Source organism: Madurella fahalii (assembly GCF_045866475.1).
Source record: "Madurella fahalii IFM 68171 DNA, scaffold_6, whole genome shotgun sequence".
Taxonomy (NCBI): domain Eukaryota; kingdom Fungi; phylum Ascomycota; class Sordariomycetes; order Sordariales; genus Madurella; species Madurella fahalii.
In genome coordinates, this window is record NW_027263976.1 from 4012003 (window position 1) to 4033362 (window position 21360).

Here is a 21360-nt window from a genome sequence, read left to right on the forward strand (position 1 = left end):
GACGGCTGTCATCTTGAATCGGATTCAGGGATGCTTTTGATTGTGCTTCCTTTATTGGCTTGCTAATCGGAGGTTGAGCGAATGAGACTCTTAATTGTCTGAAACACGGCACCTCTGAATCTTGGGAAATGACAGTTGAGGATTTTGTATGTTTTTTCTCAATTGTGTTGATTGTGTCCCTATGTTCTGTCGTCCTCGTTGTCTCTGTCCCGTCTATCTTTGCTGGAGAGTTTGCTCCTTTTATAGACGAGATACACGTACAAGATGACGTGTGTACAGTGGCGCAGTTAGCTGCCAGTCTTCCTTAGCTCAATAGAGTACATGGGTTTGGCTCCTGCACTAGATCCTGTGATCCTGATCCTTTGGCACATGATCCTTTTGACAGTATCTACGCGTAAAACGCGTCCGGAGTTCTGGTTGGCGTTTGACAAAGTTGTGAGCCCAGAGCTTGCCGACAGGGGGCACGTCACGTTCGCGTAGCAGTCGGTTGGCCATATCTTCCACAAAACGAAGCCGAGGAGGGAATGCGCGTGTACAGAGCTCAGTTATATACTGAATAATCGTATACTCCTCTAGATCCGTAAGTTTTCGTGAATTAGCTGGGGTATCGCGTCGTGCAGGCCGTCCGTCGCGTCGGGCAGACAGGGTCATTGGTGGTACGTTATAGATCGTAGTTGCCTTTCGAAGACTAAGTTTTGGATCATCTTGTATAGCTTTGAGGGCTAAAATAATCCTGGATTCGACTGAGGAGGAATCCATGGCGGAATGGTAGTAGAATTGGTAAGAGAAGTTGGAAGGTCGTGTTATGCCAAGAAAGTGCACCGCTCGCTTATAAGACACGTTATAGCTCGAATCGAAGTATATAATGCTATGGCAATTACGTCGATAACGACGAAATACTACTACGGTCGATAATACCTCCTCCGATTCTTCAATATAGGAGATAAAATCTAGCTGCGTCGAGTTGCCTTTTCCGTTACACCCACACCCCTTGCATCCCAAAACGCCTTGCACCCCAAACCCCTTGCATCCCAAACACCTTGCAACCCAAACTCCCTGCACCCCGAACCCCAAAAACGCCTTGCACATCAAACCCAGTTGCACCCAAAACCCAGTTGCACCCCAGGCTTGGCGTAGCCCCAACGACTTGTCTATAAGAGATGGATTCCGCAACTTCTAATACCGTCTCAGCAAACGAATCCCAGTGTCTATGGCAAAACCAACAATGACTTCTCAAAATTGGGCGGGTGCAGCGGCACCCGCCAGCACAACCTGGTTCTGCGATCTATCTCCCAGTTGTGTACAACTGCTAGAGTTGGGAGCCATACGGCTCCCGACGCAGTACCTCCCGATATCGTAAAACAACTAGAACGAGAATCCCACAGCAAAGCAGATCCACCACGCACACTGTCATCTCGACATACGGATTCACGCCTGCTCATATTTTCACTGAGCAAGCTTCATCGCGAGAATGGACAGCGACCTGTTCGCACAACACCATGACACGCTTGATGACCAGCATAACCGGGCGGATGAGAGCCGTGCTCTATATCATGCCCCTTGCAGCCCCGATCTACTCAACAGTTCCGATCAAACATCACCCCCAGACCCATGGGTCCCATTCTGGGAAGGTAAGTCTTTGGAAATTCTTATCCTCGAACACACAGCTCTACTGACTTCCTTCAGCCGCTCAAAGTGTAAAAATACCGGACTTTTCAGCAACTGATTTCGACCCTCAGGATATCGACACCATACTGGATGGGAGGCCGTCAGACTACAATGATGACACCGCCGCCAACTTCGACTTTGCAAGCGTGTTCCAAGCCGGCCAATTTGATATGGGCGGGGGCGGACGATAGGAGCAATGGTGCTCAATATGCAGGAGCTCTCAATTTGCCTAAGCACATGGATTCATTCGGCAATTGGTTCGATGCCAGTTTCCAACCGGATGATAATCCAACTGCACCATTGGTCAAACTCCAATATCAAACGCAGCAGTCCACACATACAGCTCCGCCCCCAAATGGGAATGGCCGCCTAGCGCTGAATCATAGGTAAGACGTGGCGATTTGTTCTTCGCACTTAAGGTTCAGCTTGGATGTAAATACTAACGCGGCTCCTGCTAGCCCACCTACCTTACGGGACTTGAGTTTGACGTGCCCGATATGCAACAAGACCTGTACCACGCGTTTCGCCTTCCAAAGGCACCAGAAAGAGAAACACGGCGACGATAGAGCAAATTTCCTTGTCATCACCCAGATTGCCCAAGGTCAGAGAAAGAGGCACCATTCCCGCGTAAGGAGCACCTGATGCGACATCTTAAAACGTGCAAATACCGGCCCTGCGATGCGGATTTTGCAACCGTGTCTAAAAGGCGCTCTAGACAACAGGATGGGAAGAGAGAGGTAACAAAGAAGCAGGAGGCGGTGCCAAGTGCTAACCAACTCCTTGAGTCTTTAAGGAAAGAGCACAAAGATGGCATGGATGCCCTAGAAGAAAAGGAAAAAGAGTTCAGAAGGAGAGAGCCGAGTTGGCTATGCTTGCCGCGTATATTCGACGTCTCGAAAATGCGCGTGGGAAGGATTGAGCACCAACACAGGTCATTTCATTGCGTCGTATACGTATATTCACTAGTTCTAGAGTTCTGTCAGTTTCAAATTTTATCGGATGTGGGTGAACTCTAAAGACGAGGAGCGGGCCGTTAAAGAGGGGACGCGGTACGACGGGGAGAAGGGTGTAGCACATGCGAATCCAATCTCAATGGATATCGACCGTGTCACCTCTAGAAGCAGCAAAGGACCTATACATAGCAATTTTCATAGGGCCGGCATCGTGGTCCCGGTGACTATATGATATCTGTGGTTCTCCTTCATAGACGTTAGGTCTATAGCCCGGTTATGGCTGTGAGAATCAACCGTCTTCCGTAACCGACATGGAGATTGGGATGACGGTTACAATCAAGATGAGGTAGATGTTTGGCCTCTGGGAGCAATCACATCAGACAAGAGAATCAAGCCCAATGTATAGTTCATTTTCAGTGGCCGTCGCATTTACTTTCGTTAGACAGTTATTCAGCTCAACACCGCCGAGTATAATTAAAGCGTTAACCACATTCCAACCGTGACACGGGTTTCTGCGAATTAGGAGGCTAAGCCCGCCAATCTGGATCCCTTCTTCACACTCTATTGAATTGATAGGCCCTTAACAAAGCTTGAGAATCACAGCCGGACGAATACTTGAACACCTGGGCCGCAGCGGTGCAGGATAATAGGGACTTTACCCGCAAATTTTACGTGGGTTCAAAGATACCTTACACTCTTTTCCAACGGCCGGTCACAGCAATACAACTGGAACGTCAACACTGTCCCTAGATGAATGTCCTGCAGCGCTTACGAGCTGTAATGCCTGTGTGGTAGTACCACTTCTAGCATGATTTTCACCACAATGTTTCCCGCTGTGTACTTGACCGTCTTCTTCGGACCAACGTCTCTATTACCGGGATTCCTGCTCCACCTCTGCTGCGAGGGTAGAGTGGATAATTAATCTTAATGCAATGCCGACTTGAGTTATTATACTCTTCGAAAACTTAATACTACTGGCCTACCTTTGTGGTCTGGTGCATCAATGGGCAGTATGAGGATGGAGTTAAGGCTGACGACTACCTTACCTAATTAAGAGCTCGTCGCGGCCTACACAGCATAACTCACCAGAATCATAAGTGGATATAGCAAGGCTTTCCCCCCGAGCCCGGCCATCCAATGCCGGATTGACAGCCAACGTCGAAGGAATCGGCCTGGTGGGGAAGGAGATATTGCAGGGAGCCACATTACCCGGCGAGGCGGAAACATTCAAGTTCCCGGGTCGTGACCGCATGGCTCTTTGCTCCATCCACTAGTTACACCAGATCAAGGGGACAAAAGTCGATCCAACTACTATACCGCACCAGTAGTGCAAGATTGCAACTCGAGGACGAAACGACACGGTCACGAAAATGCGTCCACGACACGTAGCGCTCATCCTCAATGCTGTCGCCTACTTCGCTTCCCCCGCTACGGCGCAATCCTCCACCCCAAGGACGCACGAATCACCGTTGCCGCAGCACACGGCCATCTACACGACTACGCTCGCCAACGAGGAACCGCCGCGTATCACCACAACCGTGGTCGTCACCCTTCTGATGCCCCGCGAGCTGCCGCACTACCCGAAAGACGGCTCCCCTGTGACCGGCACGGCCATCTCGCATCTCTCAGCGGCCCAAGCCGACGGCGCAGTTTCCACGTGGGCTGCGACAACTGAGTTGTTCTGGACCCTCTCGGGAAACAGTCCCCTACGGGTAGAGAGCACGATCACCCTGCCGGCCCAGAGCGCCACAACAACGCTCACCTCGGTGTACACCACGACCGATTACCACTCCAGCGAAATACGGGGCATATGGATCAGCATGGCGCGGTATGAGTGGTTTACCACGTCGCGCGTGACGTTTATCGAGGCTGTTGGGACGGCGTACCCCGCGACGATCATCCGGACGGGATACACGCACATGGAGGCCACCATGAGAGGCGGAAACGTCGCTGTGACGTCGACGTATAGCGAGACGGGTACCGTGTCGCTTTGGAGGACGACCACCATGGTCCAGGTTGCGGCGCGGCCGACACCTTGGAGGTAGGCGGATTAGGAGGTCGAGGTCCGCGGGCCCGGAATCGTCCGGAGACGGGGCAGTTGTTGGTCTCTCCTCTGGGGTGGTCCATCATGATGAAAATGATAAGCAAGTATCACCCCAGAATACACTCTATAGGCCCGTCGTTATTCGCCGGGAAGGCGCACAGCTTAAGTTACGCACCGTAATGTACCGGCTGGAGGCCGTCGCGACACTTTTACGCTTGCCTCCGTTGTAACCACAACCGAGTGTTGCCTATCCATTGCCCTGGTAACAGCGAATACGGGTATGAAAAATAGGGGCGTGAACATGACACTGAACATCAAGAACAGGGAGACGATGAGCAGGTTGAACCTGGTCTCTTTGTACGCCGAGGGTAGCTTCGAGGTGATTGTTCTCGACAGCAAGCACGCCTTAACGGGTACGCAGGCAAGTTATAGAATGGCATGATAAAGAAGCTAATGACTAGCACTAACTACCCGAAACCGAGTAAGAGCCGTTAAGCGTGAGCGACAAGGGGATGGGATGACACTACCGCCGATAGAAGAACTTGAGGCGACTAGTACACTCACTACGGCCGCCTGTTTCCTGTTATAGTTTTGCGACAATGCCGCAAAACGCTGGAAACTGGAGGACGCCCATGACGATTGCCATCATAATGGTCTGTGCCAAGATGACTTGCCAGTACTCGGTGCGGGGGCCCATCATCATCATAGTAGAGACATAGGCAACCGCAGCCGGGCGGATGGCCTGGGTGGCAGGTAGGTACGTTAACAACACCGAGTCTGCTCGAATGATGACTGTTGTAGTGCTCTTCAAAGGTCCCGAACGAGTTGCCAAACACTAGAGAGCATAAGAAGATTGCCGTGCCGCCTTCCGGCGCCTGTCCCAACTCAGGGATTCTGGCGTCTGCTTTCTCTTGATGCGCGGCTTGAACAGAACCACCCCGACCTTGCGAATGAATGGTGGGGGGGGGGGGTCCCTGGAAAATACTGTGCGAGAAAGAGAAGGCCTACTCTAGAGCCTGAAATGACGGCTGGATATGGCTGTGGGAACATGGTGGCGGTGACAATAGACGACCGGTTGCCACATATCGTGTCCTTGCGCCAGCTCTTTTGAGTCGCGATTTTGCGAGGCAGAGATAAAACTGGTCTCGGAGGCGATCGTCGGGCCCATCGGGCTCAGTTTCCCAGTTTCGAGGTGGTTCTTAAGCTACCGTACAGACCCTGACAGCACTTGCTTCTTCTTGCTTCTTCTCTTCTGATCTTACGGAGCTTGCACTGATTTTTCCCGCCCTGAGAGATTTTTTGCGATCTGTATATCACTGCGCAGCCTCCGTTTCGCCCTTCATCTCGTCTCGGCTGCTTGGATCGGGAATACCCGTGTCCAGACGACTGTCATAAGGCGTCAGGTTGGACTTGAGCCTCGGCGCCATGGGCCCGGCAGTGTACGTCCCCGCAACTCGCCCCCCTCCGGTCGTAGCCGGGCCGCTGCACGGTTGTGCTATTGCTTGTGCTGCAGCACTAACACCGGAGAACAATACAGGTCCTGCAATTCCTGCAGGAGTCGCAAGGTTCGATGCAACCGGGAAGAGCCGTGCAGCAGGTGTGTTGACTCGGGACGCGACTGTATCTACGAGAACTACCCGTTTTGTGAGACGAATCTGGGCACATAAAATTTCCTTTTTCATACCTTGCTTAGGCTTGCTCACCTTTGCTCACCCTAATTACTGTACCGTTTCGGCAGGCTGCGCCACGCACGCTGAATTGCTTCAATTCTAGCCGAGTGGGCCCAGAGCTGGTCCCATATATGAAAATGCCCACGCCTCCCCGCGTCTCAGCTGCGCGCAATGGCAGAGACATGTTTTTGGTGCTTATGGCGGCCACATATAACGCAAATATGCAATTTGGTGATGCATCTCTTGGTGTTTTGGTGTCTTCGGTATCTTCGGTGTTTCCGGTGTTTCCGGTGCTTTTGGTGCTTTTGGTGCTTTTGGCGGCCACAATCGCGGCCACATACAACGCCAACTACACTCTTTCCATTTCATTACGGTTCGACCCCCTAATGAGAGACTCTACCCGCTTTGAGACGTTGATCAACTTCCTTGCAAACTCTTTACCCTTGTGAGGCTGTTCCCTTCCGTTGCTGCGAATGAAAAGTGCTCTGAATCAGCCTGCATGGGCTTGGAACATTCCCGCCATTGGCTCCGACGTTGGGGCGCAGCTGACCTGAATCGGGGCGAAGGGCTCGTTCCCCTCAAAAGTCTGCATGATCAGGCTCTGGCCCAAGACAACACCCTCAATCACCATCACAACGCTGGGATAACGAAGACGCAATGGACCCTTTCAGCATCTCGACGGGCGTTTTAGCCTTTACCTCGGTCTCCATCAAAGTCTTAATGGGGCTCAAGCAGTTCAAGGACAGCGTCAAGGAAGCGAACACCTCCATCAACGCTCTGATCAGCGACATCTCGGGACTACGGAGAGTCCTGCACTCCATGGAAGAGACCTTTCAGGACATCGAAGATGAGCAGGTTCTACGACAGACAGGTCACATTGGCACCCACTGGCAAAATTTGCACCAGTGCCTCAACGACGGACACAATGCCTTGTCCGAGTTTGATACCATGCTCGTCGAGCTCAACAAGTCGGTCAAGGTCCTTGACGAAGCCCGACGGGAGATCCGGATCCAGTCTGCCGCCACCCGGATTGCTCTGTTCCGCCAACAGGTTCAGGCGTACAAAGACACATTGCAGATGTGCCTTCAGACCATCATCCTGTGAGTGTTGTCCTGCTTCCAATCCCAGCCAGCTCAATTCCTGATAAAGGCGATTAGATGGAATTCCGTATCCATCCAAAAGACAACCTCTAGCATCGAGCCCAACTTGGAGGCTATCCACAAAGAGATCAGTCGTCTGGCCATCAACGTCGAGGTCAAGATCCAGGCGATCCAGGATCTCATGATCGGAAGCACCGGGACCGACGCCATTAAGAATCTGGCCAGGCTGAATCAGTGCATCGATTCGGCAGCCTCGGTCTTGTCCTCGGCATCGACCATACTAGACGACCGACGGTCTTGGAACGGCGACGACCTGGATTCCATCCACCCTGGCAGCAACCGGATTGAGGTGGTTGAATGGATCAACAGGAGCGAGACAGGAACACCATCTGCTGAGCTCCCTTCCTTGCCTGACTTGCCCGAGCTACCGGGTGCGACAGCATCGGCGTCGACTTCGACTGCTGGGACTGTGATGATCACGACACCGCCCTCTGACACAGATCCTACCCCGCCAACAGGTCACGTCACGGATTCAACATCATTGGCACCATTCACCAGCTACATCATCCCGGCTAACTCCGCCATACCACCAGTGCCTACTGCACAGTCGATGGTCAACCAGCCACCCATGTACATGTACATGACACCTCAGGGCTGGCAAGCTTGGAACCCGAACCAGATGTCACAACTTACACTGGCTCCGAGCATGTATGGCCAGCCCGGGGAACCCGAGTCCAGCATGGCAGGGCAGTATATCCAGCAAGCCGTACAACAATTTGAGCACACCTCGTACCGCCCTCCACTGGATATTCAGGCTCCTACTCCGCCAACAGCACCGAGCCTGGTGCTACCCCAGGTCCAGGCGCCTACGCAAACTCCGCCAAAGGTGCAAGTGTCAACTCCAGATTCAGAAACGGGATCAGCAGATCCCAGTACCACCACGGGGACCGTAACGGAAGCCGAGACGGCACTCACCCAGACCCACAAACGGACAAAGAGCGGATCTCGCATGAGCCGCTTTCTGTCGGTGCGGTGGAAGTTCCAGTCTCCGTCGGGCTCCAAAAAGTCGGCATCAGGCACACGCACCGCCAGAACATTTGGTCGAGGTGCTGATCTCCGCCGAAAGTTTGTTTTTATAGGCGATGGTGCATGTGGCAAGACCTGTCTTCTTATGTTAGCCTCCCCCGTTTTGTACTTTGCCTGAGCTGACACCCAGTCTCGTGGTATGGTATCCCGCTAACGCGTGCACCAATTGACAGAACAACGTCCAAAGGGACCTATCCAGAGGCAAGTACCCACCTAGGTACCTTAATTCACGGATTGCCAAAGAGTCTTGCTAACCGTTAACCACTCACATCTAGGTATATGTACCAACAGTGTTTGAGAACTACGTGGCCGATGTCGAGGTCCAAGGGGTTGACGGGTATGTCGAGGTCGCACTGTGGGACACGGCAGGCCAAGAGGATTACGATCGCCTTCGGCCCCTTTCATACCTTGACGCGCACGCCCTCATCATATGCTTTACCATCGACTCGCCCGACAGCCTGATAAACATTGGAGAAAAGGTGTGTTCGCGCTTGTGAACGTTGATTCCACTGCTTACACTTCGACCACTCGCATTAGTGGCATGCCGAGGGAATTCACTTTATGCCCAATGTCCCCATCTTCATGGTAGGATGCAAGCAGGACCTGCGTTACGACGCCGAGACCATCAGTTACCTCCGCAAGGGCTCGCAGCAGCCAGTTTCTATAACCGAGGTGTGTGCCACTACCTGCATCCGCTACCTACCCTACACACCTCACTTTGATACAGACTACGTATTCTCAAGGCCAGTCCCAAAACTAATCCTTTCTCCTTCTCAGGGTCTTGCTATGGCAAGCCTCATTAACGCGCGCTGCTACATCGAGACATCGGCGCGGACCAAGCACGGCATCAACTCCGTCTTCAGCATCATCGCCGACGAGATCCTGCGCATGCCCGAGTTCAAGAACCGACCGTGCGCCGCCGGGGACTTTAAAAAGTTCAAGAGTGAGTTATGCTCCCCCACCAGTCACCACCAAGGCCCCTCGGCCCCGACCATCAGGAAGCTCGCGCAGCGGTATACGCAGTTTTCCTCGGGCTATTCGGACCCTTCAGGCTCGACCACGTGGAGGCCTAATGACTCGGAGCTGGAAACGGGCTCTCCCAAAGTGCTGGAACCTTCTCGCTCTCGTTCTCGTTTCTTCAAGAGAGCTGCTTAGAACTTGGTATGCGCATGGAACTGGAACTCTTAGTGCTCGTAGCGAATCGGTGGACATGCTTGGCTCGTCTCTTTGAGTGCCATTCAACATGTAAGCACGAGACTTCTCCAGCCTCGGAAGGAACCCAGGGATCACAAACCGGCGAAACTCGGTGGCTTATTATTAGCAAGCGGCTTGAATTAATACATAACAGTACCTACATTATATAGCATAGTACATGATATGCTGGCACTTGGAACATACCAGTATATACTATACTAGCCCGGAGTACACTAGTATAATATCCTAGCTCAAAGCATACTAGTATATATGATATTGTACTTGAACCGATTTTGAGGCCTGACATGAGTGCTTTGGCGAAGTGCTCGTCAGTAAGCATGCTATGGGTGCCGCGGAGGACACCCTGCCGCGGAGCCCTCGGTCCGGCCTCGTTGGACGCTTGCATGGACCAGGTATCAGAAACACGGCACTCTGGATTCGATGGAATTGATGGGGTTGCAATTGTTTGAGTGTATTGCTTGTCTCTAGCTTCGCCACAGAGAGCCTCTATTGCAGATATGTGTAGTGGCAACGAAGGTGGCAAATAGTGGCCATTTCTATGTCAGTTCAGCTCCCCTGAGCTCAACTCGGCTCGGCTGGCCACACCTCCTTTCTGCCACGTTCTGGCCCTTGACCAGAACCCCTTTCTTTCTGACAAACGTGTAAATCTTAAGTAACGGGTCCCGGCTTATCAGGTTTTGTGAATATAGTAGGAAGAATTTCCCCATCTTTTTAACTTTATCAGTGATAACCTGATAATTATCAGTAAGTGTCTGGCGTCTTGGGATGGTACCTAATGTGCTCGGTGAAGAGCTGAGCTGGAAAAGCAATGCGTGGTCGAGAAGTAGTATTATATTTAGAAACCTGCTGCGGATTTGCCGATTTAGTGTGGTAATCCGAGTTGTCGCCATGTACCACCAGGGTAATAATTAAGCCTTGGCCGCCATTACTTGCAGTTGGAGTATTGATTGCAACTGGGACCGATCGCCTCTCTATTATGCACTGGTATATTATAGTATACTAGCATACTAAATACCATCCCAGTTTTAGTACCAGAATACAACGTACTATCCTAGGACTTAGACTAGGATGCTCCGTACTATCCCACAACATGTACCAGCACATGCCAAAAACGTGGACACCGCGGGGGACATTGAAGGAAACTTTAACCGGGGGGACTAAAAACGGGCCTCAGAGCCTGTGCAGCGGCGGCCATGGGATCACCCTAGCTCAGGGAAGAATTAGGGAAAGATCAGGACAAATCAGCCACAGCTCACCCCAGCTCAGGAACACGAACGAAAAAGAAAATTCGGTGAGCCCGGATTCGTCTCAGACAACCAGGCTGTTTCGACACACATCCCGACGGCCTATCCCAGGTCTGAGGGTCTGGAAGCAGTCTTCTTTGCCGTTCCCGCGGCCAGTTCCCTCTTCCAGAGCTTCCTGCGCCGGCATAGCGTCGACGAGTCCGAGCCACCCACTGAGCTCACGCGCGGGCGCTGGTTCAACGAGCGCATCGACCCGCGCAAGCCATTCCTGGTCACGCGATGTCGAGTCGGCACAAAACAATATCAGACAGCTTGAAGAACAGCTGCCCGAGGTGGCGACGCAGAGGTCGGTCCACTCCCCCGCGTCGACCCTAGATCGACGCAGCATCGAGGCGACAACTTCGCGCCTCGGCGGAACCTCCTACACCCACCGCCAAACCTCCTTGTCCAGTCCGACCCAAGCCATTGGCTGCAGCATCACACACAAGACGCTTCTATTCGGCCAGAGCCACTGGATTCACGTAGTTTCGCTGGCGGGCTCTTACTCACGGGCCATTCCTCGGCTTCTGGCGAGCAGGAGCTAACTGATATTTCAGTTCCAAGACGCCTCCGAGATGATCGAGCCGCATCTCCGAGAAGAGGTTTCAAAGGCATGCTCTGGAATACAAAGATGCAAGGCCTTGACATGGGCTGTCAAGTCGTGCCCCCCTTAGTGGCCGTGTACGCCCACGGCCGAACTGCCCGCAAGTGATCTTGCTGACGAGCTCGTTGACTGTTATCTCCGCACCATCGAGACTGTCTACCGGATACAGCACATTCCGACTTTTATGAGGGACTATGAAGCACTGTGGCGTTCGGATGCCGATACCGACGCGTCGTTTTTGGTCCAGCTGAAGCTGGTCCTCGCCATTGGAGCCACTACCTACGACGAGCGCTTCTCCTTGCGCAGCTCGGCCATCCGATGGGTCTACGAGGCTCACACCTGGCTTTTGGAGCCCCAGTTCAAGCCGAGGCAGGGGATGCGGTCGCTGCAGACTCAGCTGTTGCTCCTGCTAGCGCGAGAAACAGCCGGCGCCGGCGGGGAATCTGTCTGCGTCTCTGCCGGCGCCCTGCTCAGAAGAGCGGTCAGCATAGGGCTGCACCGGGATCCGGCGTGCTTGCCAAAGAAAACGGCCTTGATCTCCGAGATGCACCGACGGTTGTGGAATACAGTGTTGGAGATAGCTCTGCAGTTGAGCTTGACCTCCGGCGCTCCTCCGCTGCTGTCCCTGGACGACTTTAACACAGAGCCGCCCGGCAATCTTGACGACGAGCAGCTTGCAGCAAACGACCCTGTAGCGAAGCCGGATAGTGAGTTTACCCAGACGTCCATCGTGAGGGTTCTCCGCAAGATGTTTCCGCTCCGTCTTGCCGTTGCCAAACTTTTGAACAGTCTCGGCTCAGCTAGCGAGTACAAGGAAACTCTTCGGCTAGACGCAGAGCTACGAGCATCGTCCAAGGATTTACGTCGGGACCTCCAGAGCTTGAGATACAACTCAAGTGAGGGAGTACCGTCCTCCCGCTTTGATATCCTCGCTGTCGATTTCCTCATGCATCGCTATCTCTCGGCCCTTCATATTCCATTCGTCGGCCTGGCACTGCAGGAGGCGGCCTACGCGTTCTCGAGGAATGTTGTGACGGAGACATCGCTCAAGATCTGGTGCGCAGCCTATCCGTCGTCGTCCATCGTGGCTTTTCACCGCGGCGGCCGTGGCAGGTCTTCATCAGGCCGAGACGATTTGGCTCGGCTGGCGCTCTGCGGGTCCGGATTGTACCGCACCGTTGCCACGCAGGCTGCTTTGCTTTTGGCGGTGGAGCCCAGGACGCAGATCCAAGAGGAAGAAAGCTTTGGCCCGATGCCTTTACGACCGGACTTGCTTTCAGTGCTGAATGACGCAAAGGTCTGGTGCGTTCGGTGCATCGAAGCCGGTGAGACCAACATCAAGGGCCTCCTGTTCATGTCTGTTGTCGCAGCACAGATTGAAGGGCTCATGCAAGGCCTCCGAGGCGACGAGCTGGCAAAGTTGATGGTTAGGTCTGCCGAAGACGCCGCAGAAAGATGTCTACCGATACTTGAAGAAATGGCGGTTCAGCGTCAGCAGGCGAGGTGAGGACAGGCCGCAGCAAGTAGCTTTGGACCTGCCGCCCGAAGTAGTGGAGGATTGGGATTTTATGGTAAATTGGTAATAGGCTACCATGCTAAACCATCGGCTGATTACGGATACATCAGATGTCAGATGCCCGGTTCAGTTCCGACAATACGGACCTTGTGGGCTGGCTACTGAATAATGATATTCCACAACCGGAGTTCTGATGGGAATAAGCTGGCGTAATTCAGATAGTGTCACGGCGAGCATGTTTTTCGCTAGTCTCTGATCAGCTAACATTACCTGCCGAATAATTGCCCAGGGATACTTGCGGAGAAGAGTCTATGGCTGGAATTCAGCATGTCCTTTTTCAGGTCATGGTAATTAATGTATCTAACATTCTTTTCAATGAGTCATAGTGCAAAAAGCTAAACTACTATTTTCCGCAACCAGAAAGTCGTGATGTGACCTCCAAATCGGCCTGTTGACTCTTTCATAGATCCACCTGTGACCGAGGTTCACCAATTTCTGCAACTCTAGATCATCTACAACTCTCCTAGGCTACCTTGCTTTGCTTCGCCCATGTCAAGTTATTGATCCATAAATCGCTAGATAAGTATCAACAAACAGCTCTATTAATACAATGGCTTTACAGTTACAACCAACCGGACGAAAGTCAACCTCCTATCTCGGCGGTATTTCTTTCCAAAGCAGTTGCCTCTTTGTTTCTGACCAACGCAAGACCATTATCCCTTTCCTATTGGCCAGGAGCACTACTAGGGTAAATAACAACTGAAACCCCACAATACCGCTCACGATCCCTGGGAACTTGTTGGTGTTGTACTCGAAATAACGTGGATTAACATTGAGCACAACCCCGACGCTGCCGCCTTGGAATAGCTCTTGACCCCAGCAACTACTAAGAGCGAGCGTTAGCCGATAGCCGGCGTGAGCCACCCAATTAGACTCACCAAGAATTGAAGAAACCAGCCGCCGTAATGCTCACCCAACCCAGGATTGCACTACCAATCAAGCCGTCCTTGACAAGACAGAACCACCAGTGATAGCGTTTCAACCTCGGATCGGACTTCCAGATCAGCGTGTACGACCCCGACGAGAGCGCCGTGCTCAGGAGCCAGCTGCTCAGCATGGAAAGGAGAAGAACGTGCCGGCAGCTCCAGCTGATGGCGTTGTCCGTCAGCGACGAAAGGGCAAAATTATGCACGCAGATTCGACATACCCGCCTTCACCGGCCAGGAACAATATGCCGAGGCCACCAGCGAGACCGGCAAGGATGGGACAGGTTGCGACAAGGAACTCGTAGAACGCCTCTCGACGGTGCCTGCTTGGCAGGGGTAGTGTTGCTTCTTCCTGGTGGGCCTTCTTGGATACTTTCTTCCCTTTGTTAAACAGGTCCGAGGGCCAGCGCTTAGAGCGCCCGAGTCCCCTGCCGGATGGTTTCGGGCGGTGAGGTTGTATGAGCGGCAAGATGTAACCTGCGAGGCCGGCACCGCGAGCTATGTGGCAGATCTTCCAGGGTCGGTAAGTGTCTTTTCCGCCGCTCCAGTGGAGAGATTTGAGATACTCGTCCCAATTTGGTTCTCCGTGCGATGGCAGGAGACCCCTGTTTGCCAATATCGTCTCGAGTTGGGCCGGCAAAACAACCTTCTCGGCTCGCGTACCGGCTGCTGCGGCTCGACCATCCTTGACAAACCTTCTGAGGATGCGCAAGGCTCCTCTGCGCGATGTGAACGCTCCGGTGACCGCGCTCAGAAGAACCATCGGGATTAGGAAAGTGAGCGTTAGCGCGACTGCTATGACGCCCCTGAATGCAAATGTCAGCTATAATCACCTAGGTAATCATCACCAATGTGCGGGGGAAGCAGAAGTTGGGGACATCTTTGACTGCCGGGTGTGATATAGCCCGGAGACGCCCCGAGCGAAGACAATAAGACAAATAATACGTACCCTGGCGGATTCGAACTCCCACCGCCAATATCGAATATGAATCCCGAGAGAACCTGGAGGACATAGAGGACGATGGCGAGGCATGAACGCAGCCTCTCATCTGTCCTTGCGTCGCTAAGCTCCAAACCGGTTTCTTTCCACAGGCTGAAGATTGTCTCAATTCTAGGGTCCAGGTAGTCTATAATGTCCTCGAGTTGCCTGTAGTCTGCAAACCCTGGTCCCAAGACATCTTGAAAAGCCATCAATACCGTAGCGACAGCCCTGACAAAGATTGGCTGGTTCAGCACTGATTCGGCCCCTTTTCGGGACCTCCGGCTAAGGGACCGGGAGGAGAACTCGTAAATTTGCGTTGCCGAGTGAATTTTGTGCAGGAATGACCACAAGACGTCGATCGGATCGCCTAGCGCCTGCAGTAAGGTGTGGAATCTTCTCTTGTCCAGTGGTGATAGTTCTAAAGATCGTCTGCAATGAGTACACCAACAGGGATAAAGTGACATTCAAAAGAGATATGCGAAGCTTAATGTGGCCCTGTTCAACTGCGGGACGCCATACCGATGTTGGAAAGAAGCAATAATATAGGGATAATCCAAGTCATAAGTCTGTAGAAACGAGTGTTAACCACCTATCCCAGCCACAAATACAGCTAAGAAATCAGACATACCGTGGTCCGCGATCTGTATACCAGTTGACCTTCATGTTGCCGCATAGTATCTCACAGGCCGGAATTGTCAAGGTCATGTTCGTTGGGCCCGAGTTGAACGAGCCATCTGGTCCGCGGGTGAATAACAGCTCCATCGGTACGTAGCTCGTGAGATTGGACTCGATGTGTTTGACGACGGTTGCAATGCACTGGTCATGGTCGAATGAGACATTGTTGCTGGCTCGGAAACGCTCAGGTATCTCAAGGACAGCGTGCGAAATGGCTATCATCAGCAGGATGCACGGAGAGCGTAGCCTCATATTGAGGGATGGCTGCCGGAGCGTAGGACGACAGGTACAGTTGAGGGACAGTAATGCACGTCATGGAGCGCCTAACCTATCACTAGCGAGCATCATTACTTAAATAAGACATGCCGCAGCAGCTCTTGCAGTTGCGAACATTATGGCGATGGATAATGTCTAGGGGAAAGCCTAAGGTAGGTAGGTAACTTTCCTGATGCAAGCCACGGCGGGGTATGCAGACCTATTGCATACGGCTAGCTATTCATGGCGGTTGGTCTGCAACTTACCGCACTGGATGCCACTTAGAGACGGCACAGAGAAGCCCTACAGAAAGCCTTGGGATGCGTGCCATAATTGTTGTGATGGGTCTTGTGTTATTGTGTGGTGGAGGGGCAGTGCCTGGGATCTCTAAAGGTTATTCGGGCGCGGAGCAGAAAGCTAGAACCCACCATGCGATCTGCGCTCCATCTGCCTTATCCAATCCACAGCGCTTATCTGATCTAGCACTTGATAACCCCTGGTCCAGGATACGGGGCATCATCGGTACACTATATCTGTCACTAGGTATAGGTACCTTAGGCACATATTCCCGGTCAAAGCTTTAACCTGCTTCGAGCCTTGCTCTCTTTTAGCAGACCTATTAGCTAATTTACTTACATAGAATTTAAGTGGGTTATTGGTGTGATCTTGTACAGAGAAGCCGAGACCGCCTAGTTCTAGACCTCTTGGGCTACATTCGGGTGGTAGCGACGAAACCGGGCGTATTAGTAACCACCGTATGTTCTCTGAGATTCCCAGGCTCCTAAGGTTCGGCCATGCATTCGGCCAAGCAGAGGGTGGGGGGTGTCCCAGACAGCCACACGTTCCGTATGGTTGCGCATTGATTGGCAAAATGACTTGCTGATTCGCAAAGTACTCATCCGTCTCGTTGTTGGCAACACACAAGGCCCACATCGCCAGTGTCAGCAGAGTTCTCCCCTATCACCGAGGACACCAGGCACAAATCACTTACCCGCTTGACAATAAGCCCGCCCAGGCAGTGCGCCACAAAGACGATTGGTCTCGCAGGGTCGACTCCATCCCGTTCGTCCACCAGCCTGGCAACAAGCGTCCGAGCATGGTCCCGGATGCGGGCCACAAAGCCATTCTCGTGCACGTCTCCGTCGTACCCGTAGGCCAGAACCCTTGTCAGCGGGCGTCTGGTCGGTAGCAGATCCCGTGGCCAGACCACCCCGGAAGGCTGGTGTACCCATGTGTTGATGACGTTCCCACCGAGGCCGTGGACAAGGACCAGACTGAGAGAAAAGCGTAACACGTGTAGGTTAGTGTGCGTCTACATTATAGTTACCGTTGGTGGGTGGACTAAATAGCAGGAGATCATTCCAAAAACAACTCACTCAAGGTCTGGAATGTGTCCCTTTTCGGAAGGGTCGTAGAGCCCATCGAGCACAGTATCTCCCGGCATCTTTCTGTATGGTTTACACTGGCGAAGTGAAGCTTTTGAGTGGCTGTGGATGTTTGACTGTGGTGATATGGCTGGCTAGAATGGTGTCTGTTTAGAAAAATTAGGTATTCTAGGTGAACCGTGACTCTATTCAAATGAGATCATACACACAGGAGCCCAAGCCATTCTTAAACTCAGAAGTAATCTCGGGGCGTAGAGTCAGCCTCAGTTCGCCTAACATACGTATCGAGTTTCTCGCGCTTCTCTTTGAGCAGACATATATATCACTGGTTGACGGAACGTGGCGAATAGCCGTAAGGAAAAGTATATTGCATACTCACTAGCTAACCGCACGTGTCTATCGGAGTGCAGATGGAACTGTATTGATGAGTACGTGGCTGGCTCATCCGACACTTGACGCGTCATCTATCGCTGATAAGCGTTCTATGCCACACAAGTCTACTATCTAAAGCAGCTATTTGCTATCGACCAGAGGCACTGACAAGCCTAAATGTACCCAATCTGCTAGTAACAGCTTTGCCGGAGCTATTGGGTAGAACTCCTCTTTCTCTATCAGCGTCGGGATAATGTAGATATAAGAAAATGCAAGCACATCCATGCGTTCTCCTCGTCATTCTAAGCCTCACAACTGAGGCGCGAAACCCGACTGTTATCACCTTGAAACCCTGATTCCCCTTCCTGTGATATTGTTTGTTCACAATGGGAAACAAGGTTACGAAACCTGAGGCAACGCAACCTACGGAGCCTCAGGCATCACGGACTACGGGACCTGAGGCAGCACAGGCTACAAAAGCTGAGGTATCGCAGTCTACGGAGTCGGGGACGGATAGGACCGTGGAACCTGAGGGAGATGAAGCTGGGGATTTGCGTACCCTGCATAATCCTGCAACAGATGGGACGGAACAGATCGAGTGAGTTGCGGTACCCAATATAGCCCCGGCTCAGGCCGCACACAGCCTTTGGGTCTCTACTAACTATCACACAAGGAAAGAATTGTTGCCGTCCAGGGTCTGGATGGTGACTTCATGAAGCCCTGGAGACACATGCCCTCGACTGGCGCCGCTACAATGTGGCTCAGGGATCTCTTACCCCAGAAACTCCCAAACTGTCATACCATGACTTTCCGATACGATGCCACCAACGTCGGCAACATGTCTGCACACAGTGTTCGTGAAAACGCAAGGAAACTCATACGCTTGCTCAGGAACAAGCGGGCGGACAATGTTGGTGAAACCATTTATCGTGGGGCGCAGGTCCTTGGGCATGATAATTAATCACCGAAAGCCGTGAGTCGGCCGATTGTGGTCGTTGAAACACAGCTCGGGAGGGATCATCATTAAGCAGACAAGACGCGCCAAGTTATCCGCCTCGTGCGTGGTGTTATCGAGGGCCTATCTCCTGACCGGACTGTCCCCTGTAGGCATTGAAACTGGCGAAAGACGACCGGAGACTTTCCGACATTTACAACTCCACCAAGGGAATCGTACGTCCCCCGTTTCCCCCCTTCCCTGTCAACGCGAGGCGGCTCTTCTTTCTTTGCTGACTGGTGCATGGGCAAAACCACACAGGTATTTTTTGGAACACCCCATCGAGGCACAGAAGAGACCAAGTGGCTGTATCTGCTCTCAGACATCGCATCGACTGTGCGCTGCCAGCCGCCGTCCGAGTTCGTAAGGGTGCTGGAGCCCAACTCGCTCGACCTGCTTAAGATATTCGAGGATTTCGTCCCTCTGGCCTCCAAGTACGCTATTGTCAGCTGCTACGAAGAGCACGTCGACCGCGTCCGAAGACTGGTACGTTCTTTGAACTCCCCCACTCTATTGCACTGGTCTTAGCGGGGAAGCGTTCGTGCTAATGAAACGCTCAGATCGTCCAGAAAATGTCCGCGGTGATGGGACTGCCGAATGAGGATCATGCAATGATTGGCGGCACGCACATAACAATGTGCAAGTTTGGGAGACGTGACCCACGCTTCGACGATGTCTGGAGATCGATTAAACGGGCTGCAGAGGGCCCTAGTTAGAATATGGGCTCTTGCAATAGCTTTTGGGGTCAGAGCTGCCGAGCGCCGTGAAATGATAATTAGCTCTTGATGGATAGATTCCCGCTACCCGATAAGTATGTAGGTGTAGATGTGTGTTTCTGCGCCATTTCACTACTACCACTAGAAAGGCTGTAAAAGAACTATCAGACTGCATCATTATCACCTACCTTACCAAAATATTTTGTAATTATTTCGCTGTGACATGACAGCCAATTTTGTTCGCAACGGCCTCAGACCAACCAAGCGTGAGTTTTGTCCATATGATTTGATTGGGTGGTTGAAGTGGATCTACAGAAGCGGGCTAATAGGTACAAGCGGAACCTCACGCTTAACAAGTCTGAACACTTGAGACTAAACTTGTAGGCACCCAACCTGACAACATCACGTAACCGTTCAATCATGATGGCAACCATGTCATCCCAAGCCGTATTGCCCTCACCGCGGGGCAAATGTCCCGGGGAGGAGGGGCGTCATGACAGAGAACCCGCCCTTCCCCTACTAGGTAACTTTGTAGCCCTTCCATGAATGATAAAGAATGGATCAAGTACCGATTAGTTGTGGTAGACTTGACGGGACTTGCCAGGCGGCTCGGAAGCGGAGCCAGCGTAACTGACCCCGCAGTGAAAACCCACCGCCAGGCGCAAGCCTCGAGTCGTAGCCAACACATCCAGGTACTCTGCTCCCCTCCCCCAATACCCGACCGTCCGGCGGTTGGGGGCTGAGGGCTGGGGTCTGGGGGGAAGGGGGCCCTGGGATTAAGGTTAAAGGAGCGTGTTAGAGTGCCGACCTGTCTTTGGCAATCCGTCCCAGAGCCCCCAACGGTTCGAAACCAATGACCATCTCCCAACGGAGCCGCCGCGTTCCTGATCACTGCTTAGCTCCATGCTTCGAGGAGCGAGGATTTCACGCCCCGACCTGGCCCAGTCTGTTAGCCGCATTGTGTGGCAGGAAGCCGAGCAACACTTACCAAGGAGCGGAGCTAGGCTGGACTACGGGACGTCGATTCCGTTCCAGTAAAGACCGACTGATCGAGCGGGGCGAAGGAAACAAGCAAAAGGGAAAAAGTGTCGGTAAAAAGAAAAGAAAGTTAAATTGGGACCCAGTACACCCTACAGTTGGAGCATCGTTGCTCCTGGCACTGCGGGCACTGGTTAATGTGGGCTGGGATTCTGCTCCGAGCACAGGTGGAGGAGCAGCAGTCCCAGAGCTGGATTCTTCGTCGTCGAGGCTGGGGCGCCGTCCCGAGTCAACATCAAATGGGGCGTGGGGGAGACGAAGCGATGGACATGGAGAGCCGCACTGACCGGATAACTTGCATGGTGGTAGTGATAGGTAGAACACGGGGTCACATGGTTAGGGTCATGAAGGAGCGCCGTTGGTGGTTGGGGTGACGTTGAGGCTGGGCCCCCGGCGCCCGGGGGTATTGGTGCCATGCTGCGATTCTCAGTGCCGGCGCCCTAGGCCAGAATCGAGGACGCAAAACCTATTCTGCGGCGGGTACCTCCTACCCCATCCTTTTTAAAGGCGGCCATTCTGACGGCCTGTACTCAGCCCAATCACGGCGCATGGTCATAGAGTAGTGTTGATTGGGAACAAGCATACCATGGGAGCCGTGGCCCACGCTGCCGTCGAATGGCCGTTGGACAGGTCGCATGCCCTCCTGCGTCAGGAAGCCAGATTAGCTGGAACAAATAACCAAGGAGCTGGAGGCCCCCCAGATTCCGCCAGGGAACCTTGACCGAGGCACTCCGTCACTGTGCCTGGCTGCAGGTGAGCAACGCAAGCGATGAGTAGAGCGACAGAGGTGCTGGGTTAGGTATCAATCGGGGCGAAGC

At 52.8% G+C, this 21360-nt stretch overlaps 7 protein-coding genes across 7 annotated transcripts; 5 read left to right on the forward strand and 2 right to left on the reverse strand.

Moving 5' to 3' along the window:
* Positions 1-1471: 1471 nt before the first annotated feature.
* MFIFM68171_11209 (uncharacterized protein) lies at positions 1472-1859 on the forward strand (the record flags this gene model as incomplete). The annotated part of the gene is made up of 2 exons (XM_071066628.1): positions 1472-1631; positions 1687-1859. 2 exons carry the CDS (start codon positions 1472-1474, stop codon positions 1857-1859), a joined length of 333 nt encoding a protein of 110 aa, XP_070922729.1.
* Positions 1860-3991: 2132 nt separating this feature from the next.
* MFIFM68171_11210 (uncharacterized protein) lies at positions 3992-4666 on the forward strand (the record flags this gene model as incomplete). Its single annotated transcript, XM_071066629.1, has 1 exon — positions 3992-4666. One exon carries the CDS (start codon positions 3992-3994, stop codon positions 4664-4666), a length of 675 nt encoding a protein of 224 aa, XP_070922730.1.
* A 2326-nt stretch (positions 4667-6992) lies between these two features.
* On the forward strand, positions 6993-9676 carry ALDH3A2 (aldehyde dehydrogenase 3, member A2; the record flags this gene model as incomplete). The annotated part of the gene is made up of 6 exons (XM_071066630.1): positions 6993-7435; positions 7493-8608; positions 8695-8722; positions 8797-9000; positions 9059-9193; positions 9299-9676. 6 exons carry the CDS (start codon positions 6993-6995, stop codon positions 9674-9676), a joined length of 2304 nt encoding a protein of 767 aa, XP_070922731.1.
* Positions 9677-10624: 948 nt separating this feature from the next.
* MFIFM68171_11212 (Transcription factor domain-containing protein) lies at positions 10625-13333 on the forward strand (the record flags this gene model as incomplete). The annotated part of the gene is made up of 6 exons (XM_071066631.1): positions 10625-10637; positions 11092-11513; positions 11577-11621; positions 11694-13054; positions 13113-13194; positions 13250-13333. The coding sequence occupies 6 exons, from the start codon at positions 10625-10627 to the stop codon at positions 13331-13333; spliced, it is 2007 nt and encodes a 668-aa protein (XP_070922732.1).
* A 449-nt stretch (positions 13334-13782) lies between these two features.
* MFIFM68171_11213 (uncharacterized protein) lies at positions 13783-16034 on the reverse strand (the record flags this gene model as incomplete). The annotated part of the gene is made up of 7 exons (XM_071066632.1): positions 13783-13863; positions 13923-14025; positions 14078-14287; positions 14347-14931; positions 15075-15525; positions 15627-15673; positions 15736-16034. The coding sequence occupies 7 exons, from the start codon at positions 16032-16034 to the stop codon at positions 13783-13785; spliced, it is 1776 nt and encodes a 591-aa protein (XP_070922733.1).
* An 898-nt stretch (positions 16035-16932) lies between these two features.
* On the reverse strand, positions 16933-17481 carry MFIFM68171_11214 (uncharacterized protein; the record flags this gene model as incomplete). Its single annotated transcript, XM_071066633.1, has 2 exons — positions 16933-17311; positions 17414-17481. 2 exons carry the CDS (start codon positions 17479-17481, stop codon positions 16933-16935), a joined length of 447 nt encoding a protein of 148 aa, XP_070922734.1.
* Positions 17482-18180: 699 nt separating this feature from the next.
* Positions 18181-19504, forward strand: MFIFM68171_11215 (DUF676 domain-containing protein; the record flags this gene model as incomplete). Its single annotated transcript, XM_071066634.1, has 5 exons — positions 18181-18392; positions 18473-18704; positions 18902-18964; positions 19050-19274; positions 19349-19504. 5 exons carry the CDS (start codon positions 18181-18183, stop codon positions 19502-19504), a joined length of 888 nt encoding a protein of 295 aa, XP_070922735.1.
* Positions 19505-21360: the final 1856 nt, after the last annotated feature.